General features: G+C 45.4%; 1 protein-coding gene and 1 long non-coding RNA gene across 4 annotated transcripts in view; one reads left to right on the top strand and one right to left on the bottom strand.

Moving 5' to 3' along the window:
- TSEN54 (tRNA splicing endonuclease subunit 54) overlaps positions 1-2,245 on the bottom strand; it is an 18,896-nt gene extending 16,651 nt beyond the window's left edge. For all 3 annotated transcript variants that reach the window (XM_079966099.1, XM_079966100.1, XM_079966101.1), the window contains exons 1-3: positions 2,172-2,245; positions 894-1,058; positions 138-201 (exon numbers count right to left, since the gene is read on the bottom strand). In XM_079966099.1, the coding sequence (XP_079822225.1) occupies positions 138-201; positions 894-1,058; positions 2,172-2,215 (273 nt within the window). In that variant the 5' untranslated portion in view covers positions 2,216-2,245. The remainder of the gene's footprint in view (positions 1-137; positions 202-893; positions 1,059-2,171) is intronic.
- A 16,259-nt stretch (positions 2,246-18,504) lies between these two features.
- LOC307209662 lies at positions 18,505-20,542 on the top strand. Its single transcript, XR_013835706.1, has 2 exons — positions 18,505-18,536; positions 20,180-20,542. It is a non-coding gene; the product is annotated as an uncharacterized lncRNA (long non-coding RNA).
- Positions 20,543-26,095: the final 5,553 nt, after the last annotated feature.

Below are 26,095 nucleotides of genomic sequence, written 5' to 3'. Positions count from 1 at the left end.
GGCAAAGCCTAGACCCCAATCCAAACTCTACTCTGTGTGGTGGGTTTTTTTTTTATTTGAAGCCGGGCTCTGCAGGGACACTACGTAATTAAAAAAGAAAGAGAAAGAATAGCATAAAGATGAACAGTGCGACTTACAGCAGGGGTATTCAGCTCGACAATACCTTCCTGGGGCTTCCACTCAGCTGCCACCAGACTTCCCCTACAAAAGAAGTTTAAATAAAATTATATCCTGTTACCTTAACTGAAAAGGGGTTAAAAAAACATTTTAGTCTTAGCTGGAAGTACAACCTTTTGAAAAAAGATCAGGGGGCAACTCTTGTCATGTAAAATCCTTATGTAAAAACTGCTTCTTCTGTATCCAGCTTCAAATTGCCTTGCACAGAAAGCAGGCACTGTGAATCTACATTTTTAACACATTCAGTTATTTCACTGTATACATGCTTCCCCAGAATAGGGCTGACAGTGCTCATCAGTCACAGAGGCAGAACTATACTTTCCCTATAGTGGCCTAGCAAATGATGTTTGAAGCTTCTTTACCCTGAAGTCAGGCCAGCAGTTTAAACAGTTTGACAGTCAATCTGTCAGACTGTCTCTGCCTCCTTCGACCTGCACACCCATACAAAGCTCATCATCCAATGCTTGTTCCATGTCCTTCAAACTTATCATTGCCTGGGACATGGGACAGAACATTTTCCGCTGCAGTAACCCTGGCTCTGAAACAACCTCCCTAGACGGGTTTGTGTTGCTCATTCTCTTGTGGTTTTTAGGCTTACACACATGCATGCACAATGTGGTTTAATCTCTCCTTGATGTCTGAAAGCTTTTTTTAAAATGACAGTTTTAATTGTTGCTTGTTATTATTCTATATTATTGCGGTATTACACTACGTACAACCGCTCCACACGCTCTTCCTCCAAAAGCTGCCAGTGTTCTTCCCGGCACTGCCGCAGCCTCTCCTCTTGCTCTTGTGATCCATCGGGGAGGAAATCCTTCTGGCCATGTGAGCGCTGAGGGACCTTGTGATCACGTGTGCGAGCAGACAGCAGCTCTGCTGGGCTGTAAGCAAAATCAAAGAAGGGCAACCACTCAAAAACCCAGTGCTAACACAAACGGGCCTTGCAGCCTCAGGACACGGCTCCTCTGGTCTAGCATCCTGTTTCCCCACAGTGGCCAGTTATGGGAAAACCACAGAGAATAATATAATGGCAATCTGGAGCCCTCCAGATGTTTTGGACTACAACTCCCATCCAGCAGTCCAAAATATCTGGAGGGCTCCAGGTTGATAATATCTGGAGGGCTCCAGGTTGGATCACCTCTATCCACTCGCCTACACTCTCAACTTACTCCATACGATTAATGAGGCACGACTTTTCTTTGCAGGAGCCACACTGCTTCAGCGAGACTTGTGACTTCTATATGCTTGCTAACTGCAAAAGTGCTTTCTAACAGTTTACCTGAAGTTATGCTAACCAGTCTGCAATTTCTCAGGCCCCCTTTTAAAGAATTGTCATTACAAACCTCAGACCTAGGGGACAAGTTACATATTTTTGTCAGGAGATCTCCCATTTTCTGGAATAACCTTCTAAGATGTCAGCCATACAAAATTAGTAGAGCCAGTCCACTCAGCACTGCACAAAATCACTAAAAAAGAAGAGAGTCACGACTAAAAAAAATTAAACCCTGGGAAACCGGAAAGGTGTTTCCCTATGCAATTCCAAAAGGCTGAAGCCAACGTAAAATATGAGCACTTCCCACATCTGAATGATTTAATAACTTTCAGGCGGATGTACCAGTAAAGGCTTAGGAATTCGCTTCCTGCCACCACGATACGCCTCGTTTACTTTCTGCAGCGGAGCTCCTTCTTAAAAAGGGAGCGCCCAGAATACGGGATCCAGGACGGACGGACCAAGAGGAGGACAGGGCGGAGCCCCTTGCTCCCGCAGCTAAAGTTGCGTGCATTCACGTGTTGCTGTTTTCATATCATCGGCTTATAACTCTCCACTACCCGCGTTCTCCTGGCTGCAGCCTCGCACTTCCGCCTCCGCCCGAGCCGCAGGCTGCCGCGCCCACGTGGCCGTTCACCCCGGGGGAAGAGGGAGCCCCGACCGGGCGCTGGGCGACCCCTTTAAGCTCGCTCGCATCCCCCGCCACGCACCTGGCCCGGGTTACCTGAGCAAACGGCGACCCTCAGCAAGACGTAGCTCAGCATCCATGGATTCCACTCGCTCCGCCCACTTGGGCCCTCCGACTCTTCCCTGCTCTCCTTCCCTGGGTCCTAGCGCCGGAAAGGTTTCTAGCGAAGCAACGACGCTTCTCCTCCGGCTCTCCAAACCGGCGTGGAAAGCGAAGCAACGACGCTCACACCAGACTGCGGGCGCGCGCATATACGCACACGCAACATCTTTTGGGTGGGGAGGGGGCAGGTGCATTTTCAACAGGAAACCGTCAAGGGTCCAGATCTGGATCGGGATGCTGTGCAGGAACGTTGCTTTTTTCAAAATATAATAATAATAATAATAATAATAATAATAATAATAATAATAAATTTTATTTATACCCCGCCCTCCCCGGGCTCAGGGCACCTAACAACCAATAATAAAAACAAGTTGAATAAATACAACTTAAAAACAAGATTAAAATACAACATTAAAACATTAAAATGCAGCCTCATCACAGGAGGAGAAAGGAAAAAAGAAAAAAGAAAGGGGGATAAAAACTGATAAAATAAAACCTACATATAGCAACAGTGTTTTGTGTTGTGTATGGACCTATTAGGTCCATAAATTACCATATAGCATATATTCAACACATAAAACAGTGACAATTTGTTGTTGACAAAGGACAGCTAGACCTATAAAGGGCCCCATTACCTTCAGTAGCTTAGGGCCTCATCAAACCTAAATCCGGCCCTGCACATAATAAAGGTAAAGGTACCCCTGCCCGTACGGGCCAGTCTTGACAGACTCTGGGGTTGTGCGCCCATCTCACTCAAGAGGCCAGGGGCCAGCGCTGTCCGGAGACACTTCCGGGTCACGTGGCCAGCGTGACAAAGCTGCATCTGGCGAGCCAGAGCCGCACATGGAAACGCCGTTTACCTTCCCGCTGGTAAGCGGTCCCTATTTATCTATTTGCACCCGGAGGTGCTTTCGAACTGCTAGGTTGGCAGGCGCTGGGACCGAGCAGCGGGAGCGCACCCCGTCGCAGGGATTCGAACCGCCGACCTTTCGATCGGCAAGTCCTAGGTGCTGAGGCTTTAACCCACAGCGCCACCTGCGTCCCTCTGCACATAATAGAACCATAGAATTGTGGAGTTGGAAGGGACCCCGAGGGTCATCTAGTCCAACCCCTGGAAAAGGCAGTAATCACAACTACTGTAAAGCATCCAGATGGTCATCCAACCTCGGCTTAAAAACCTCCAAGGAAGGTGAGAGTACTTACTAAAAAGTCCATTCCAGCATGCCAACCTACTCTGTCTCTAGCTCCACCCAACCAAATATCTTCCCTCCTGTTCTACTCCAGTATCACCCATATATACACACTGGCTCTCGGCTATGGTGTTCAGTGGAACATCCATGTTCAAAGGCAGCGTACCTGTGAATTGGAGATGAACGTTGCAAGGTGTCGTCTCAGTGCTAACCGCTGCCCCATGTGGTGAACTGCATAACTGCAGCCTCTGAACAACTTAGAATTTGGTTCCACCCACCCGTTTCAAGTAAACCTTAAACCCCTCCACGATCTTGTCAGAGGAATCTTTACAACAGCCTTATAAGGTAGGCTAGCATTATTATCCCCATGCTACACACCGAAGTTTCAGGCTAAGCATAGCCTAAAGCCATCCAATAAATTCAGAATTGACCTGAGCCTTGAATCAGAGACTTTCCTGTTCATGCTTTTAATCATTGTCCTGTACAGTGGTACCTCGGGTTACATACGCTTCAGGTTACAGACGCTTCAGGTTACAGACTCCGCTAACCCAGATATAGTGCTTCAGGTTAAGAACTTTGCTTCAGGATGAGAACAGAAATCGTGCAGCGGCAGCACTGCGGCAGCGGGAGGCCCCAGCGGGAGGTAAAGTGGTGCTTCAGGTTAAGAACAGTTTCAGGTTAAGAACAGACCTCCGGAACGAATTGAGTACTTAACCCGAGGTACCACTGTATCCTGTTTTTTGGTGACAATAAATGTGATGGGCGCTGTAAAAAATAAAGGGAAAATAAACAGCACGGCACCAACCCTTTCATTAAAAGCAGCCGGTTTCCCAAAGCCTGTTGGAAGAAAAAAGCGGAAGGACAACACAGAGGGAGCCAGTCTACTAATTTTGCCAGGGAGGGAGCTCTGGAGTCTAGGAGCAACCACCGAGAAGGCTCTGTACCACATCCCCACCATATGTGCCTGTGAGGTTGGTGGGACTGAGAGAAGGGCCTCCTCCAATGTTCTCAAAACCCGAGCAGGTTTGTATGAGAGAATACAGTCTTTCAGATAGTTTGGCTCTGACCATTGAGGTCCCTTCCAATCCTACAATTCTCAACTCCCTCTTAAAAGATGCAAGACCCCTGTCCTCTTTTGCATCTCCCCCCCCCCCATTATCCTAATTGCCAGGTGTGTGCAAATAAGAAAATGTTAGCAGTGAGGTGAGAGGAAAATGAAAGGCAGGATATGCAGAGCGTGCTTGCCGTGCTAAAAGCTTAAATAAATACCTTGTCCATTTGCACACACACACATACTGGGCACGGGTGAGCTAATTGACTTCTGCAGGGATAAAAACCTTATCTTGATTCAGGATGCATTTGTCATTCTCTCAGGTCCCGTGGCTCTCTGCTGTTTTGGATACCCCTCAGAAAGCCACGAAAGGTGCAAGTACCCTGCCAGGTATACAACTGGTAATGCTTTGCAGAGCTGTAGTGTTCTGGCATATGGGACATCCATTATATTCTGTGAAAGGGATGTTCATTAAAGCCAGGCACATCTGTTAGCCATCGTCAGCAGGATGCTTTCAGATTTTTCCTCTTTTGAAGTGCTGCATCTCGACAGTATGCTGTCAGTGAAAAGGATCATGCACCTCTCAGCACCGATGAGGACATATTTCTGCTCTTTTAAAATGGCAATGCAGACAGCAATGACACTGAAACATCAAAGGCATGTCAGGGCTAGTGTGGTTCTTGTTCATACACAACCCGCACAAACACACCATAGGCTGGATACTTTTAGCAAAGGGATATGGGAAGGAGACACACCTAAGCAAGTTAGAGTACAATTAGGGTCTCAGGTTGTAATATATTGGCAGTGGCTGTTGTAATGCATCCATCACACAAGCCGCTATATGACAAAAGTTTGAAAATAATCCCATGAAGCCACAGTTGCGAAAAAGCAGCGCTATCAATATTCTTTCTACAACCCACAACTGGGGGTTGTGCATCTGCTTGTGTTATTTGTGTGTTTAATAACCAAAAGGTTCTTTAAGGCCACTCAGAACTAGGCCTTTAGCATGAGGAAAGATTTAGAAGAGCTGAACCATTTTTGTAGCAAAGTATACTTTGCTCCATAAGTATATCATGCCTCCATAAAAGTCAATGGCAAATGTCCCAGAATTCCCCACTGGCAGGGTTACCTTACATAACATTGCTGGATTTACTTCCAGCTATACGCAGGCTGCCAATTCTCAAATTACAAATGCCATGTCTGAAGTGGTGATTTACACACACACACACGAAAAGCCCATTAATGGAAATTTCCAATAACTTGCAGAATCATATAATATGTCACATTCCTTCATTGGTGAGTTGTTACCAGAAGTGCACCTTTTTCAGTGCAATACTATACTTGTCTACTCAGAAGTATGCCACATTGATTTCAATGGGCTTACTCCCAGGTGCAGCCTTAGACATGCATTCCATGTCACACACTGCGTGATATGGGGTAGCTGCTTTTGTAAAATTGTCTTAGCTCTGGAGCAGCTCTAAAAGTCTGTAGGATAACTTCAGAATAATTTGTCTGAAGACTGGCAAATCCATCAGACTACAATTAAAAAGGTTCTGCCTAACTGGACAGACTAGAAATGTGCAAGAAAAAAACCCCAACATCTGGGCAATGTTCTCTATGAGCTTAAAAAAGGGGGGGAGGATATATTATAGAAGAAATACTGGTAATTATTATTCCAGAGTAATCCCTTAACCACTCCTCATAAGCTTTCAATAATCTGACAACGTTGGAAAGCAGATGGTAGATCATATACTATGCAAATAAAAAATTTGCATAGCCACTAAAAGCAAAATGTATCACTGCCAGTTGCAGTAAGAATAAAATATCCAGGTTTGTATAGGCTTAAAAGCATCAGTCTTCAAAACTCTTAAGATTCTTCAAAGGGGTCAACAACAATAATTTTCAAAGAAAACATTCCTATCGCTGTGTTTTTCATTGAGATAGTAGCCATCTTCAGTCATCAAACTCACACACTGATTGATTTTGAACATTTGCTGTGCCACCATTGCACTTTCCAGTCACCCTCCCACCACTGTGTTTGTGTTTATGGCTGTGCACACACTATACTTTTAAAACACACCCAAAGCACATTTCCCCCCTCAAAGAATTCTAGGCACAGTAGTTTGTTAAGGGTTGCTAGGAACTGAAACTCTGTGGGCTTGTCTACAGTGCCCAGAATTCTTTGAATGGAAAGAATGTGCTTGAGATGTGTTTTATAGGTTTGGGTGAACACAGCCCTAGCCTCGTCTATTGGCAAAGATTCTCAGGAACTCCAATCATGCAGAGCTCCCGATACCATGGAAGTCTTCATGCTTACAGCTGTACATGTGAACATCCATGTCAACAACATGTTGATGTTGGGGGCATACAAGACATGCAAGGCGTGTCTCTCTGTGTGGCAGCTAAGCCAGAACAGCAGAACTCACATGATTTGAACAATACATAAGCAGGAACTTCTGAAAATGGATATCATAGCATGACCCCTTGGGGTTTTATTTTTTTAACTAGCCCTGTTCCTGTACTTTGACAGTGCTGAGCAAGCAGAAAATAAGGACAACATAAAGGCAGTCTTGTTTGTTTATACCCATCTATGTCCGAAAGCACATTTAGAGAGTCAGATATCCAAGTTTTAGAGAAATTGCTAAGCCTTCTTCATACCTGTGACTTACCTCTAGGGTGGCCTGCTGAAAATGCAGACAGAGCTCCTGTGCCTGTAATAGTTGCATAGAAGAGCGAATTTCAATGGATAGATGTAGCTTTGACAACCTGCTCTTTTCTTCTCTTTTTCATCTGGTCACTCAACTGCTTACCTGTCTGTCTCAGGTGCTTTCCTCAGCAGCTGATCTCCAATGCCGGAAATGTGCTTTTGGGGTAGAAACTATAAGAAGGCAAGTGGCAGGTATGGGGAGGGTTCAGTTGCTCCCAGTTGCACCTATCTTGGAGCAAAATGGTGGTGTTCATGCTTCTGACACCTTTGAGCTAGATTACTGTAAAGTGCTCTTCACGGGCTGCCCTTGCAGCTAGTGCCGAAACTTCAACTTGCTTCACAACGTAGCTACCAGCACTGGAATGACATGAGTTTTGTTTTTGGTCATTTTCATTTATTATTATGACGGTACAGTGGTATCTCGGGTTAAGAAGTTAATTCGTTCCAGACGTCCATTCTTAACCTGAAACACCACTTTAGCTAATGGGGCCTCCTGCTGCTGCCGCGCCGCTGAAGCACAATTTCTGTTCTCATCCTGAAGCAAAGTTCTTAACCCGAGGCATTATTTCTGGGTTAGTGGAGTCTGTAACCTGAAGCGTATGTAACCTGAAGCGTATGTAACCCGAGGTACCACTGCATATAGAAGGTTCAGGTCTGATTACAAATGGCATGGGAAGGAAGTTGCTATGGCTTTGTTCTTTCTGTAGGTGGCACTGTTTCTTATAACTTAGCACAAAGCACAGCAAACATACTAGGAGTGGCCTTCAGCTATACCACTGGTTCCCACCAGAAGAGGGGGGCTGTTGAGGCTTCTCCCAGGTTGTATCGTTCTTGTGTGCTGGGCGGCAGGTTACCAGCAGTGGGATGGTGCGTTTCAAGGAGCTGAAGAGGGCCGATCAGAAGATGAAAGCAACCAGGACACAACGTCACTGGTAAAACAACAACACTTTGAGAACCACTCCCTCATGCCAAAGAGTCTTGAGGCACCTTAAAGAGGATGAGCAACAACAAGCTTTCTTTGTGAATTACACTTCAACTGATGCAACTGTAGTCCATATAGTTTATTTAACTTTATTTTCTTACATTTTCATCCTTCCTTTCCTCCATCTTGGAACTCAATGCAATGGACATATGGCTCCTAGGAGGTCAGGCACTTTTAACTTCTGCATGGTGGTGCCTTCAGACCAAGCCCTGAAAGTAAAGCTTATGGCATTATAAATTTGTTGGTCTTAAAGGTGCTACAAGACTCTGGTGGTTTCTCCTGCAAGGGATTAACACAGCTGCCCCTCTGGAACTCCTCCACCATACCAGTGACCCCAAACTTTGTTCTATTTCAAGATCCGTTCAGCAGGTTCAATACAATGACAGGGGCTATGAGGTCCTATGACAAACCTAGACAGCATCTTAAAAAGCAGAGACATCACCTTGCCAACAAAGGTCCGTATAGTAAAAGCTATAGTTTTCCCAGTAGTGATGTATGGAAGTGAGAGCTGGACCATAAAGAAGGCTGATTGCCGAAGAATTGATGCTTTTGAATTATGGTGCTGGAGGAGACTCTTGAGAGTCCCATGGACTGCAAGAAGATCAAATCTCTCCATTCTTAAGGAAATCAGCCCTGAGTGCCCGCTGGAAGGACAGATCGTGAAGCTGAGGCTCCAATACTTTGGCCACCTCATGAGAAGAGAAGACTCCCTGGAAAAGACCCTGATGTTGGGAAAGATGGAGGGCACAAGGAGAAGGGGACGACAGAGGACAAGATGGTTGGACAGTGTTCTCAAAGCTACAAACATGAGTTTGACCAAACTGCGGGAGGCAATGGAAGACAGGAGTGCCTGGCGTGCTCTGGTCCATGGGGTCACGAAGAGTCGGCTACAACTAAACGACTAAACAACAACAAACATGAGGTCCAAGTCACTGAGTCTATTCCACATCCCCCAGGGCAGGGGTCTGCAACCCGCGGCTCCGGAGCCGCATGTGGCTCTTTTACACCTTTGCTGCGGCTCCGGGGCGGATACTAGCGAGGGGAGGAGGCGCACTGTGCACCCCAACACTCCCCACTGTGGCGGGCGCTGTACTGGCTGTGACGTCGCATGGGGGTGGTGCGTGCATTAGTCACGCACCGTCCCGACGTCACCTTCCCTCCCACCCGCCCGCTACATTGTAAGGGGCATGTACGCTGGTCACTGTTTTGAAGGGGAGTGAAGAACACACACACACACACAAAAAGGTAACTTGTTAATTTAACATTTATTTCTATGAGGAGAAGTAATTCTGAGGGGTCAAACAAAGAAATAATAAAAAAGTGACAAAAAAGTTATTTTTATAATGACGAGTTTTGCGGCTCCCAGTTTGTTTTTTTCCTTTGGAAACGGGTCCAAGTGGCTCTTTTTGTCTTAAAGGTTGCAGACCCCTGCCCCAGGGTTTCAGGCAGGGTTCTCTCCCAGGCCAAACAGGAGAAGATGGTGTATTGAATCCTGGATCTTCTGCATCCAGAACAGATGCCCTACCACTGGGCTATGGCCTTTCTATATCCTATCTTGTAATGGCTGGAGGTTAGCTTTTTACAATGTGCTATCGACAATTCTGCCCTAGAAAGACAAACGATAAGGCCGTTTCCTGTCTTCTCACTCTGCAGAACTTTAAACAGACAACCCATCCCAGGGTGAATCGCATATTTGCTTTGTACCCTCTAAGCTCTACAAATGCAATAAGATTGTCAACGCTCCAGAAAGATCACTGTAGGACCCAGCTCCAGTATTTGTTCATTAAAAGCTTTCTGGGAGCCTTGGGTAGGATGGATCAGAAAACAGCACAGAAGTATTGGTGTGCATCTATCCTTGCCATATTCTTCCTTCAGCGCCCTTAGCTAATTTTCAAAGCATATCCTTATAAATTATTAGCTGGGGTAATAAGGAGCTCATTCTCCTCCGAGCTTTATTGTTATTGTATTTATTAAACAGTCTTGAAATCTGTTAACACAGTTTCAAGGTCTTTCTTCTTACTATTATTATTGTTTGTAAATAACCCTTACAACAGTGACAGCATATGAAAGATGACAACAAGAACACAGCAAAAGAGAAGAACAAAATGGAAAAAGAAAAAGGGAGAAGAAGGGAGGAAAGAAGGGAGAACACCATGTAAAACAAGATTAAGTGACTTTCCCTGTTTCTGGCATGCAAATTGCAGAACTCAGAGTTTTCCCACAATTTCAGTAGACATGAAAGAAAAGAACCATAGAATCATAGAGTTAGAAGGGACCACGATTTTAATGCGTGACATTTTGATGTATTTTTAATCTTTGTTGGAAGCTGCCCAGAGTGGCTGGGGAAACCCAGCCAGATGGGCGGGGTACAAATAAATGATAATAATAATAATAATAATAATAATAATAATCTAGTCTAACCCCCTGCAGTGTAGGAATCTTTTGCCTAACATGGGGCTCAAACCCACAACCTTGAGATTAAGAGTCTCATCCTCTCCTAACTGAGCTATCCCAGGCAGCAAATGAATGAATGAATGGATGGATGAATATGTGGAGGGCTATTGTTTTTGTTTATTAATACTTTAGGTATTTTTGCATTTTAAAACTGTATTGTAAACCACCCTGTGATCCTCCGATGAAGGGTGGCATAGAAATTTAATAATTAAGTCAAGGTATGTGACAATTGGGTGCAACTGCAAATATAACCAGCTTGAGCAGATGGTCATTGAGATAAAGTTTCACTCACTGTATAAGAAACAAAAGAGTGCCAAACCATATAGAAAGAATCTGGTGCTGATAGCCCTTGTCTGAATTTCAGATTGTATGTGATTATGTGGGGGAAGGGGGGATCACATACAATGTTCCATAAGGAAGGGTACTACAGTCGTAAAGCTCCTGTAGCCAATCGGAAGCCCCGTCGGACATTAGGCTTCCAAAAATAGTTCGCAAACCAGAACAGTCACTTCCAGTTTTGCAGCATTCGGGAGCCAAACATTTCAGGAACTGAGCTGTTCGAAAACCAAGGTACAACTGTACTTGTCTAATATAAGTTCTTCTGCATCTTTCCAATGGGTTTCAATGACAAAATAGGCTGCCAATAACATGGAGGCAACCATTTATTTTGGTCATATAGTGGCACTGTCTTCATAAAAAAATAAAAACAAAAACAACCACATCAATTTAGGGCACCATGCAATCTGATCTTTACTAATACTACAAATTTCATGATGAACGAAATTCCTAAACTAAAACACAAACCCACCGCTAGTGAAAGTACGTGCCCCGTTGATTATAACCGCACCAACAAAGTAGTGGTGTTATTGAAAACATTGGACTGGTGTACAGTACAATCTATGAGTAGCTTCAGCCCAAGACTGCACCCTAATATTGTTAAGCAACTCCATGGTACAATCACACTTGGAATACTATGTATAGTTCTGATCGTCCTCCCCTTAGAAAGGATATTGTTGAATTAGAAATGGTTCAGAAAATGGAAACCAAAATGATCAAGGGCCTGGATCTAGTAATTCTCTGTAACAAATTATATATGAACAGTGTATAATGATATATACCGTATTTTTCGCTCTATAGGACACACTTTTTCCCCTCCAAAAATGAAGGGGAATTGTGTGTGCGTCCTATGCAGCAAATGCAGGCTTTCGCTGAAGCCTGGAGAGCGAGAGGGGTCGGTGCACAGGCTTCAGGCAGCTATCCGCAAGCCTTCTGAGCGTGGTGGGAGTTCCTGCCGGGCTCCGAAGGCTTACGGATAGCAGCCTGTTCTGGGGGCTGGGTCGGGGGAAGCTCGGGTTTCCCCCGTCCCCAGCCCTGCAAGCTCTGGGAGCGGCGGCGAGGTTGCACGCAATCTTGCCGCCACTCCTGGACGTGTTCTGGGGGCTGGGGGGGGGAATAATTTTTTTCTTTATTTCCTCCCCTAAAAACTAGGCGCGCCCTATGGTCCGGTGTGCCCTATGAAGCGAAAAATACGGTATCCACTATCAGATAAACAGTTGAAAAGGGGTTGGGGGCTGGATCAATACCTCCCCAAGGAAAGCTATAAAATTTTGGCCTTTTTAAGTTAGAAAAAGAGCAAGGGAGTGGGGACATGATAGAAGGATATAAACATCAGTTGGAGAAAGCAGATAGGCAGACATTTTCCCTCCTTCTTTCATAATACAGTACTAGAACCTGAGGCCACCCAGAGATGTTGAATGTAGGAAAAAGTTTGGCATGCCATCAAGATAATACGATTCCCAAGGATAATGTTCAAGTCTGCAATAGCTATTTCATCATATAAATAAATCTTCCCAAGAAGAATATTAGCTTTAAGTCTAGCTCTTTGGGGTGGTAGTGGAATCCATTCCTAGTCAGTGTGAGCTTTGTAAACATTTTGCAAAACAGAAGCGGGCACACGCAAAAAACCCAATTTCCACTGTGAATTTCCCCCTTTTTTAAAAAAGGTTATTTTGTCTGATTGCCGCATCGCCTGCAGTGAATGGTGCCCTTCCTTTGTGAAAACTTGCTAGAAGTCAGGGTGCCTGACTTCTAATCTGCCTTGTCTCAAACATGGTATTTCTGCCTAGCCCACAGTGGATACTTGTCTGAGCTGCGATTTTGCCTTATGATTGCTAGCAGCCAGCTCAAATAAGAGAAATGTGAGGTGGTTGCAAAGTAGCCAGAATTGTTTGAAACGGGAAACACAATGCAGGAGCAGAATGCTGCTTATTGTGTTCTTGGGTTCATTTGCTTCTGGTCCAGCGTGCCAAACGTACATAGATTGAGCCTATATACACCTCATACATTTAAAAACACATTCCCCTTTGTCAAGAAACCTGGGAACTGTTAAGGGTCCTGGGAATTGTAGCTCTGTGAGGGGTAAAATACAGTTTCCATGATTATAATTTTTTGGGGTGGGGGAGCAGGAAGAATTTGCTTGAAATGTATGGTGCATGTGCAGCCTGAATTTCATGAAAGCAATACACTGTTACACGCCACCCAAATCACCCAGGGTTCAGTTTCCTTGCAATGAGGGACTGCAGAGACTGTGGTGTCTTTAGGATATATGGTTTAATTACACATCTTAGTCTGCGCCTAAGATGGAGGGGCTCATAGCATTAGCACCCCTACAGATCTTGCTTCTCCCTTCATCACAGGCTTAGATTCCAGCCCAAAACAAGAATGGATCTGTCTCAACCTTGCAGCCCAGCTCTTCTACAAGTATACTCCTGGCTTTCTATCTACCAGACAGGTGAGGAGGGAGGAAGGCCCACCCATTTGCCACCTGGCATAAAGCTTCCTCACACCTCCCTTTTTTGTATTCCATTTAAAAATTTGTTCAGCAAATCCATACCCTCTTAATTTACCCTTAAATGTTTATCCTCACATATTATAATTTCATATTTTCATCTAATATCAATCCATTCTTGTATAATCTTAGTTTGCCTTATTGCTAGAACCACTTCGTTTCATTCCAACGTCATTAACATTCAATAATTTTACAGTGTTTCTGTAAATAGATTTTAAATTTCTTCCAATCTTCTTCCACCGACTCTTCTCCCTGGTCTCGGATTCTGCCAGTCATTTCTGCCAATTCCATGTAGTCCATTACTTGCATCTGCCATTCTTCCAAGGTGGGTAGGTCTTGTGTCTTCCAATGCTTTGCAATAAGTATTCTTGCTGCTGTAGCGTACATAAAAAAAGTTCTATCCTTCTTTGGCACCAATTGGCCGACCATGCCCAGGAGAAAGGCCTCTGGTTTCTTCAGGAAAGTATATTTAAATACCTTTTTCATTTCATTATAGATCATCTCCCAGAAAGCCTTAATCCTTGGCCACGTCCACCAAAGATGAAAGAATGTACCTTCAGTCTCTTTACATTTCCAACATTTATTATCAGGCAAATGATAGATTTTTGCAAGCTGGACTGGAGTCATGTACCACCTGTATATCATTTTCATAATATTCTCTCTTAAGGCATTACATGCCGTAAATTTCATACCTGTGGTCCACAACTGTTCCCAGTCAGCAAACATAATGTCATGTCCGATATCTTGTGCCCATTTTATCATAGCAGATTTTACCGTTTCATCCTCAGTATTCCATTTCAACAGCAAGTTATACATTCTTGATAGTATCTTAGCTTTGGGTTCTAACAGTTCTGTTTCTAATTTTGATTTTTCCACCTGGAAGCCAATTTTTTTATCTAAATTGTAGGCCTCCCTTATTTGAAAATAATGAAGCCAATCTCGCACTTTATCCTTTAGTTTCTCGAAACTCTGCAATTTCAATTTGTCACCCACCATCCATTTATAAGACCTTAGCATAAAGGAATTGGATGACAGGTCTGTCAATGGCTTAGTCATGATAGCTCAATGCACAGCCTTTGCCCAAACTTGTGACTGCCAGCTGTTATGGACCACAACACCCATCAGTCCAAGTCATCATGATTGTGTGATGCCCAGGTTGATGGGAGTTGCAGCTCAAAACATCTAAAGGGTATCAAGGTGGGGAAGACTGCCCAAAAGGATCCTTTGTGTTCAGAAACAAGATACCGTATTTTTCACTCTATAAGACGCATCAGACCACAAGACACACCTAGTTTTTGGAGGAGGAAAACAAGAAAGAAAATATTCTGAATCTCAGAAGCCAGAACAGTAAGAGGGATCACTGCTCAGTGAAAGCAGCAATCCCTCTTGCTGTTCTGGCTTCTGGGATAGCTGCGCAGCCTGCATTTGCTCCATAAGATGCACACACATTTCCCCTTAAAAGGTAAAGGTAAAGGTACCCCTGCCCGTACGGGCCAGTCTTGACAGACTCTGGGGTTGTGCGCCCATCTCACTTAAGAGGCCAGGGGCCAGCGCTGTCCGGAGACACTTCCGGGTCACGTGGCCAGCGTGACATTGCTGCTCTGGCGAGCCAGAGCCGCACACGGAAACGCCGTTTACCTTCCCGCTGGTAAGCGGTCCCTATTTATCTACTTGCACCCGGGGGTGCTTTCGAACTGCTAGGTTGGCAGGCGCTGGGACTGAGCAGCGGGAGCGCACCCCGCCGCGGGGATTCGAACCGCCGACCTTTCGATCGGCAAGCCCTAGGCGCTGAGGCTTTTACCCACAGCGCCACCCGCGTCCCTTTCCCCTTACTTTTTAGCAAAAAAATACGGTACTTAAGAGAATTGGAGCTGGTAAGAAGGAACATCTGTTGACTCCCTTCTCATCTTGTGAGCTTTGTTTAGACCCAGCAAGTTCTTGTGCTCATATTTTTGCCATGTTGGACTTCTTAAATAGAAACCGAGGTAAGCTGGATGGGTCTTAGGAGCAGTATTTTCTCTTTCATTACCTGTCTATCACAGGCAAGGCTAGGCAGACTCCCAAGCTGCTAATTATGACAAAGCACAAATGTTTAAGAATTCCTCATGTTCAACAACCAGGGCAGCTTGGTTTTGAATTCTGATCACATCTGCGAGAGGGAGAATCCTGCTTCATTGAGACACTGCCCCAATATTGTCTCTTCCTTGGGGAATGAACGGTCTTTTGTCTTTAATAAAATATCTCTCTGTAAAGTCTGAACTGCAGAGATGGAAACAAAGTGAGCGGCCAGTTTTAGACCCTGGAGAGAGAGAGAGAGAGAGAGAGAGAGCAAGAGAGAGCATTATATTTGCTTGCTTTTCATCTGCAGGAAATTAAGACGCAGGAGTGACAGTGGAGATGGATGCAGGTGCTGCCACACCTCTTGTAAAGCACGGTACTGTTGGTGCACAAAACATATTTTCAGGAAGAGGAAGACGCAGAGGGAAATCTTGATATTATGTGTGCTAGTCAGAAAACTGCTGGTGCAAAGGATTTGCAGACCCCAAAGCTTTTATTTTACCAATATTAAAAAAGGCAAAGGGGACCCCTGACCATTAGGTCCAGTCGTGACCGACTCTGGGGTTGCGGCGCTCATCTCGCTTTATTGGCCGAGGGAGCCGGCGTTTGTCTGCAGACAGCTTCCAGGTCATGTGGCCAGCATGACTAAGCCGCATCTGGCGAACCAGAACAGCACATGGAAACGCTGTTTACCTTCCCGCCAGAGCGGTACCTATTTATCTACTTACACTTTGACGTGCTTTTGAACTGCTAGGTTGGCAGAAGCAGGGACTGAGCAACGGGAGCTCACCTTGTTGCGGGGATTCGAACCGGTGACCTTCTGATTGGCAAGTCCTAGGCTCTATGGTTTAACCCACAGCACCACCCGCATAACTAGCAAAATGCCTGCCATTATCAAGCACTGAGCTGTGTGTGGGGGTTCTACATATTACAAGGGGTTGCTGTGGGTGGGAAAGAACAACTTTCACGGGCCAAATCAGATCTCTGTGTGATATACACTCTTTGCCCAGGTATCCCCATTGTTGGGAGGAGATGATGGGGGTCGAAATCTGCCAACACACATCATGTTGGCGGCTTTCCATTGCTTGCAGATACAGTTACTCTCACCCCAGTTCTCCAGGCAGTGAGGAGTTCCAGAAATACAGAGCTTGCCCAGGTTTTTTTTTTTTTTTAATTTTTATTAGTTTTCCAATTTTAAGACAAGTCAACAACAACATACAAACATCAACAAATACAAACAAACATACAAATATAATTTCTTAACCTCATTTTCATAAACCTCCTTTCTCGGACTTCCCCATACCTCACCCTTTTTGCATCCTTATTTTACAGTTTTTCAGCAACCCTTTTTGCCAATTAAATTTAAACTTATTATCTTTCTCAATTTCACCTTAAATCATCAAACAGTTTCAGCTGTAATTCTGCGTCTTCCTTCCCCTTGACATTTTAGCACTCCTCAATTTTGTAACAGTCCTTAAGATATACTTTATACTTCTTCCAGTCTTCCTCCACCGTCTCTTTCTCTTGGTCACGGATTCTGCCAGTCATTTCTGCCAGTCCCATAAAGTCGATCACTTTCGTCTGCCATTCTTCCAGTGTGGGTAATTCTTGTGTCGAGCTTGCCCAGGTTTAGTTCTCTTTGGAAGGAGGCAACTCACGGTTCATTGGTGTTCTGTAATATCAGAGTTTATTTTGCAAACATATACACTGAACGTGGGTGGAGGAACAGCGTGAATGTTCTAACAGCCAGCCAGTATTAATTGCTCCTGCATCAGATCTCCAGGAAGACAACCAGAACCCTAAGATGCTTACAGAGCCAAAACTCTGCTCTTCCCATCTCTTCCTTAGCTTCTCTTGGGCTGTTGTATCTGTTTTAACACAGGGACACCTAGATTAAAACATCCTTAACTGAGGGGAGAGGGGAGTGAAGATCTGCCATTAGCCCCTTTTCAAGTACCATTCAGAAAATATAAAGAAAATGATCTAACAATCAGTTCCCATGGAAACGCATCACCAGGCTATTAACACACTTTTGTGAAGTATGAGGCTTAGCCCAGGTACAGTGGTACCTCGGGTTACAGACGCTTCAGGTTACAGACTCCGCTAACCCAGAAATAGTACCTCGGGTTAAGAACTTTGCTTCAGGATGAGAACAGAAATCGCGCGGCGGTGGCACGCTAAAGTGGTACCTCAGGTTAAGAACAGTTTCAGGTTAAGAACGGAGCTCCAGAATGAATTATGTTGTTAACCAGAGGTACCACTGTATTGCCTCAGGGCAACCCGGACTGACACCCCTGCTCACAGAACTTGGATAAGAAATCTGTATTGCTCTAAAGCATCTTAGAAGTACATGTAAACATACCAAAGAAAAGTAGGTTGGGTTTCAAATACTGCTCTTAAAAACAGCCTGTCAAAAGTAGAGAGCCTCCATTTGTTAATAACAGAGGAAATGCTCTTACTTCAAATTACACATGCACAAACAAAGATGCGATGTCTTAGTCCAAAAGGAACTGCTCAAAGTGGCACCATAGTGCTTAAAATATATGGTGTGACTGTGGCCTGTATAGAGAACACAACTTTCTTCTGGATGAAGAAGAAATGTGTTAAGAAATGTGGTTGGTGTGCATAGGTGTACCACCAGTCTTAAGGACGAAGCAAATGAGGCTTAAGTTTTCTAGTCGGATTGAAGCTTGTTTGGGAGGGGAAAACACATCAAAAGGAAATATTTGACAAGAAGCTACACAATAAATACGGATTGTGACTAATGTCATGTGAATGTGGCCTCTGTAGCTAGCACAGAAGCCACTGGATCAAGGGAGCTTCAGAGGAGGGAGGGAAGGAGAGAGGGACAGAGGCCAGTGTTGCCCACAGCACCCCTGGCCATCCTTCAAGGCATGCCAGGGTGCTACAGCTCACTGGCTGAAAACCACTGATCTAGTTAATTGGCTGCCCCTTTTCCTCCTTGATGACCAAGGCACATTTCACATGGGCTGTCTGTCTGCAGTAAGAGTCTTTCATATAATAATAATAATAATAATAATAATAATAATAATAATTTATTTTTACCCTGCCCATCTGGCTGGGTCTCCCCAGCCACTCTGGGTGGCTTCCAACAAAGATTAAAAATACATTAAAAAAACTTCCCTAAACATTGTTTAAAAACAATGAGAACTGGTGGCTGCTTTGGTATAATAATGCAGCTGTGAAATGTAATGCAGAAACATTGCCACACCCCTAGGGAGGGTCCACTGTGGCCACTGAAATGTCTGCAATGGTCAGCCCATAGGATATAAAGTATTCAAAAAGGTTGTCACAGCATAGTTTTGTAGGGAAATTGGCCTACACAATTGGAATGAGAATATACGAAATGCTCTAAATGGCATCTCTACATGTGGTGCATTGCAAAAATGGTTTAGTGAACCAGCCTTTAATAGCTCCAAAACTGCTGAGAGAATCTAATTTGGGAGAGGGTAGTCTGCTGCTTTCTTGCTGATGGTCTGTGTGACTGCCAGTCTTCTTGTTTAACACACCTCATGCAATTCACCTTTTAAAACCGATTTTAATTAACTTGCTTACTAGGAAAGGACGCATTTCGCTCAGCGTGGCCCCTGCATTAACATTTAACAGTTCCCACCTGGCATAAGATCATACCCTCCAACATTTCTCAGAGAAAATAGGGATGTCCTAACAGATCAAATCAGAAACCGGGACGGTTTCTGTAAATCTGAAACCATCCCTGGAAAATAGGGACACTTGGAATGTCTGTAAGATGAATTACCGGTAACCTAATAGTGCCAACTGGGCAGATTCAGGCCGCAATCCTATACTCTCTTACCTGGGAGAAAGCCCTGTTGAGTTCACTGGGGTGTCCTTTTAAGTAGGCATGTATAGGACTGCACTGTTAAACTGGCTTATCAAGGATCACAGGGAAAACACAGGAAGAATAACTGGGTCATGCAGGCCCAGATTAAAATGTGCATGAATGAGGCATGTGATCTTACATTAAATGCTGAAAACCTTTGTTTCTTAATTTTAACTTACCCTAAGTGCCAGGAAAATGGCATGGTAGTTCTGCATGCATTAAACACAATGTGCCGCTGTTTTCTTCACAGTATGCAATGGCTGCCTTCTCTCTCGCTTACACCAGCTCTCTAATGTATTGAGAACTTTGCTATTTAATATTTTTACCAAGAATGCTCTGAAGCAGAGCAACTGGAGGACAGAAAGGTGGCACTCCAAAATGACTTAGGAAAGAGGAGTGTGTCTTGAGCCAAAACAAAATATCCACCCTGTTGAATAGTGGGTAGACATAGCAGACGACACAGCAATTTCTCCAAAGCAACTCTTTATTTGTAAGCTGGAACAGAACTGAACAGCAAACAGCTCAGCCGGCCTGCTTTTATAGGCAGCCGGCTGTCAACAATGTAGCAACAACAACCCAGGGTTTCCCGCCTAAAATAACTGACATGGACCTGAGTGAAAACTACATACACAATACTCCTGGTGGCCAGGGTGAGAACTTCAATACATAACACACCCAACATCTCTTTCTCTCGATTTTCTGTTTTATTATTTGAACAAAAAATGAATTATTATTATTTTGCAAGGCAACCTATAGTTTTGGTACTCATATATGTTTCCTGCAAGGTCAGGGACTGGCTGGATGAGGAAGAGTGGTGGGTGCCGCCCGCTGAAGAGCCCCTCAGTGAGGACACAGAAAAAGATGACTTAGATCCCAGACTTAGATATAAAGGAGTCAGAGGTTGCCCTTCCTACCCAGCAGGAGAGTCCCAGTCCTGCTGGCTTTCCTCCCTGCCTCACGCCACGCTCATGGAGAGTCCTGCACGTTGCTGAGCAATGGGTCAGACAGGCCCAGAGGAAGAGCCCACCCCCTCACCGCGGTCTCCAAATGCTTAGGAGGCCAGTGGTCAGTTTCAGTAACATCTCCAGCTATAGGAGGCAAGCCACAGGAACTCTGCTGTATTGTCACTTTCTGTGAATAAAAGCTAATTGCATTTCGTCTCTCAAGTTCTTTCCAGCCCTATGGATGACCTGTGCTGGCCTGACAGCTCCTTGACATAAGGCTATGTGAAATGCTACCAAGAGGAAGCAGATCCTTCCCTGCTGTGGGTGAATGGGAAGGAAGCCTGTGTCCTGGCAAACAGGGGTTTTGAATGTGAGAAGTTGCCATATACGGAGTCAGATCATTGGTCTATCCACACAGACTGGCAGCAGCTGTCCAAGGTCTCAGGTGGCAGTCTCTCCCAGTCCACTGGGAGGTGCCAGGGATTGCAAAGCAGATGGGCTACAGCCCTCCCACTAAAATACACAGAGAGACAGGATTATATCTTTAATCAGACCAGTGGTCCATTAATCTCAATATTGCCTACACTGATTGGCAGTGGCTCTCCAGGATTTCAGACAAGGAGATTCTCCCGGCCACTGGCAAGCTCATTTCATCAGTGGCTTGGAGGATTAATGCAACTGCCTCCTGCTTCTGGTTGAGCAATCTTTGTTTGGCTGATCTTAACTCACAGCGGCATGGAGAGCTATAAATCTGCTTTGCTCCAGCACTAACTTGTGGTAAATGAGTGATGATGATTATTATTTTTTTCTGCTGGTCTGTTTGCTGCAGAGATTTGTAGCTCAACTGCACTTGGTGTGCCTCCACACAAGCCAGACTCAGTAAATTAGAGCTACCCGATTCAGCCAGTCGTTGAGCCCTGCAACATCTAATTAAACTGCAGTTAAATCTACCCAATTCTAGGTTATCTCCCAGGTGGCAAAGACTGTCTGTGACTCAGCAGCTGCCCAGGGGCGAAGGAAGGAGAACCGGCATCCAGGGCGGGGAGGCGGGGCAAACCGCGTGGTGGCACAATAATAAATAATAAATAATAATTTTTTATTTATACCCCGCCCTTCCTGGTTCAGAAAACCAGGCTAAGGGTGGCTAACAACAAATTTAAAACACTTAGTTGATGCAACAAAAAACAGCATAAAATACAGTATAAAACATGAATAACAATAAATTCAAAATTCAAAATTCACAATGGCGGCGGCTCGTGCTGCTGCGCCTGGTGGTGAGCTCCCCGTGGGGTGCCTTCTTATCTCCCCCCCCCCAAGATGGCACCTGGGGTGGATTGCGCCCCCGCCCCCTTCCTTCGCCACTGCAGCTGCCTAGCCAATAACAGTATGGGGTAGAAGAAAAAAATCAAACTGTGACCAGTGGGAAGAGTTTAGGGGCTGGGCAGAGGAGGAATGGTGGAGACTGCCTCCCCAGCTTGACCCTTCCGGAGGAGGAGAAGACAGTTCAGAATTACAACAGGGGTTTGAGGGAGGTCACAACTCAGAGGAAGATGAGGGGGAAAGTTGGGAAATAATGGGAGAGGAGGAGGAAGGGCAGAGCCGGAGCAGCTGGCTAACACATTATCACTAGAAAGCATTCCTGACCCACCATCTCCCAGAACCCGGTGAGCCTTAAAAGTAGGAGAGCAAAGAGCTCAAAGACAGATGGTCCTAAGCAGCAAACGTAAGGGTGTGTGTGTGTTGTTGACGAATGAGGAAGTGGGAGAAAAGTGGGGTGGAAATTTACTCGGGACAATGCCATTATTCCTAGAGGCTGCATTCCCAAGTCTCTCTCTGTAAATATTGAATAAAAAGCAGATGGTAAGGACTTTTCCGTGTCTTATCCGTTCCTGGCAACCTGCCATGGAGGTTGGTTCCTCTGCCACCTGACAGAAATTGTGAGGGATGCAGAGAGGCAAAGCTTGAATGTCGCTGGAGACTGAAGTCACACCCACACCCTATGTTTAGAGCACATGCCTTCCTCAAAAGAATCCTAGGACCTGCACCCCTCACAGCAACACAAGCACCCTTAATGAACTACAGTTCCCAGGATTCTTTGGGAGAAGTCATGTGCTTTAAATGTGCATTCCATAAAAAGACAGTCAGGAGCTCTTCACTCATTGAATGTTGTGGGTGACAGGGATCATGCCCAATGCATGCTTTGGCTGTTGGGGAGGCTGTGGCTAGCAAACCCTTCACACATTATTTTTGCCGAAAATAAGTATGATGTCTAAGCAACATCCTTGCACACTGGAACCAACTCCATGGGACCACAGGGGCTTGGGCAGCCACAATAATATATTTGTGGGAGCTGCCCCCACCCAAGTGAATGGGCAGAGTTGAAGCCCTTTGTTGAGGGCACCCACAATCTTCGGCACAAGATGGCACCTAAGACCTTGGATACAACCCTAGGCAACCATCAAAACAGTCAGTGTGCACACACCCTTCCTTTAATGCATATTCAAAGCACATTCTTTCCCGCAAAGAATTCTGGCCACGGTGGTTTGTTGAGGGTTGCTGGGAACTGAAACTCTGTGAGGGGTAAACAACAGTGCCCATAATTGTTGGGGGTATGTGTGCTCTGAATGTGTTTTAAAGGTACAGTGGTACCTCGGGTTACAGACGCTTCAGGTTACAGATGCTTCAGGTCAGTGGCGTAGCGTGGGTTGTCAGGACCCGGGGCAAGGCAAGTAATTTGCGCCCCCTAACCCATGGATTTTAGCACTCGAGTCTCTTCCACTAGATTAGTTAGTGCGAGCACGCCCCCCCCCCTGCCCAGATGTTGCGCCCGGTGCGGCCGGCCCCCCCTGCACCCCCACGCTACACCACTGCTTCAGGTTACAGATACAGACTCCACTAACCCAGAAATAGTATCTCAGGTTAAGAACTTTGCTTCAGGATGAGAACAGAAATCGTGCGGCAGCAGCGCGGCGGCAGTGGGAGGCCCCATTAGCTAAAGTGGTACCTCAGGTAAAGAACAGTTCCAGGTTAAGAATGGATCCCCAGAACGAATTAAGTTCTTAACCCGAGGTACCACTGTATAGTGTTTACACACCCTTAGAAACTGGTCACTTCTACAGAGTGAACTGGATTTGGGGCCCAGTCCCCTCAGAAGTGAGGGCTGAGAAGCTTGAGGAGGGAAGGGAAGAAGGGAAGTCAGCAGTTAGGCCACTGCAAGGATCGGAAAGGCTCTCTGGGGCCATGCGGTCAGTTCTTCCCAAGCAGCATCTATTAGCTACCATACTTAAGGGGTGCTCATTTCAGCCACTGCCAAAGTCAGGCTTCCACATCCTTTCCTGGCCCTGTTCTAGTTCCCTTGGTACTGTTGCTTTTTTATGGATCTTCTCAGTAGGTACCTCGGGTTACATATGCTTCAGTTACACACTCTGCTAACCCAGAAATACTGCTTCAGGTTAAGAACTTTGCTTCAGGATAAGAATAGAAATCGGGCTCCGGCGGTGCAGCGGCAGCAGGAGGCCCCATTAGCTAAAGTGCTGTTTCAGGTTAAGAACAGTTTCAGGTTAAGAACGGACCTCCGGAACAAATTAAGTACTTAACCCAAGGTACCACTGTATAGGTTTAGTAGTAGTATTTTGCACCCCCTCAGCACGGCGCCCTGTGCGGTGGAAATGCCTGCACCACCCTAAATCCGGCTCTGACTCCAGCCCACCCTTCCCTGAAGGCATTCAGTTTAGGTCTGACAAAAAGCTGGAAAAACTCAAGAAGAGAACAGGAAATTTCCTTTACTTGTTTGAAGCAAGTTAAGAAACATTCAGAGTCAAAACAAACCCTGAGGTGTGAACTGAAGTTATTCTCCCCCCCCCCCCCGCCCCAACAACAACATTCTGAGAAAAGAAGCGAGGCAGAATAAATTCATTTAACTTTTCCTGGCTTCGTTTCTGCCAAAAGCTTGGCAGCGACGTAAGCCCTGCAGTGCTGTCGGGATCGAGTTCGGATTGGCAGGCTCTGATGCAGGAGGAGGAAGAAACAGACTGAGGGGGGACTGAATGGTGCAGAAGGAGGGGATCTCTTCCATCTCCACTCTAACTTCAGCCACTTCCAAAGGGGAGCACATTTCTGATCACTGTTCTCCCTGTGCATGCACAACTTTCCAGGAGACAGTGGCTTAGTGTGGGGGACCAGGGGGGGGGGCAGTTGCCCCAGACAGGCACATTTCTTAGAGGGGGCACAACCAGGCAGCTTTCTTGCACCTGGCCACAGCAGCTCCACTCTTGGGTCAAACCTGACCTGGGGGTGAAGGGGAGGGGAGTTCGTGACAGCGTAGCCACCCTTCTACTCCACTGGGCTGTTGTGCACAAGTGTGCCCTGCATGCCACTGTGTGAGGTAAGCTGCAGCAGGCTCCCTCTGCCCCCTGCCCCCCTCGGGGAGGTGCCCCAGGCAGTGGTACATTACGCTCTGCCACTGCCTGTAGAGTCAATGGAGTCTGGGTTTTAGGGCTGGTTCAGCTGCGAGTCAGCACAGAGACTCAGAGAAGAACAGTAAAGTTGATTCTTTATTCAAAGAGACACAATACAAACAAAGAACTCCATGGACAGAACTAAACTGATGAAGCAGCTGCCAGAACTGAGGAAATGAACTTCCCAATGAGGCACTAAGTAAAGAACAGGAAACTCTAGCGGTGATGTCCTCTCTGATGTTTGACATGGCTATACCGCTCCAAGCATGGTGTCCTGTTCATGACGGTGGATCAATCTCCTCTCAACTCCACACACACAAACTGCTTTTTCAGGACAGGGTCACCAGTGGAGACCCATTCTAATCAGCTCTGAATTCATACATGGGGCTTCATTACAAGGAAAATTAAAAAGAAAACCTTGCCCTTTTCATTTAGTAAGGAGAGAGAAGCCAGTTCTTGAATGGAAGTGGGTGCTTTGATCTTTCCTTAGCTTTCATCTTGTGATCTTTAGGCTTTTGTGATGCTCAGCTCCTGAACAATAACAAAGGGTGTGACTTCCAGATTACGTAATATGGTAGAGGGCCAATTTAACTTCAATAGGGAAGGGGCCAGGCAGCATTTTGAGGCCTTGTCTTCTCAGGATGTCAGTTCCAAGCAATTTCACACCAAGCTAATTTATTAGCAGCTCATCTTGTCAAATGATTATAATAATTATGCACCAATTACAGATATAAGCATTTAGTGGGCAAATTCAACAGTGCGTAATAACTACAGCAGCAAAGTTTTTAAAAACCCAAAAAACCACAATGTCTCCAGAGGTGTGTTATCTTCTGGGTGCTAAGATTCATAATGTGGCAGAGAAGTTGCCAAGTCTTATAAAGCCCATGGACAACAAAATCCAACAAATTCCTTCATTTCCTCACTGGCAATTTCATTTCTTAGAAGGTGGAAGAAGCAACAAGGGGATCATCTATCTTGGCACCTGGTCCTCACCAGCAGAGAAGAATTTAACATTGAAGTTGAAGTACTGGGAAACCTGGGAGGAAGTGATCATGTCCTCCTGGGATCCATGATGTAGAAGCAAGGGAAAGCTGAGTGCCTTCGGACCTGCACTCTGGACTTTAAGAAGGCCAGTTTCAGAAAGTTTAAGGAGCTACTGGGTGAGATCCCATGGTCAGAAGCATTAAAAGAGAAAGGAGTCCAAGATGGATGGGAATTCCTTAAAGGTGAAATATTGAAGGCACAAATGCAGACAATTCCAACAAGAAAGAAAAGTGAGTGGTGTCTAAAGACACTGGTGTGGCT

This window comes from Podarcis cretensis, assembly GCF_951804945.1.
Source record: "Podarcis cretensis genome assembly, chromosome: 2".
In the NCBI taxonomy this organism is placed as follows: domain Eukaryota; kingdom Metazoa; phylum Chordata; class Lepidosauria; order Squamata; family Lacertidae; genus Podarcis; species Podarcis cretensis.
The sequence above is the reverse complement of the archived record's forward strand: the minus strand, read 5'-3'. Positions and strand labels throughout refer to the sequence as shown.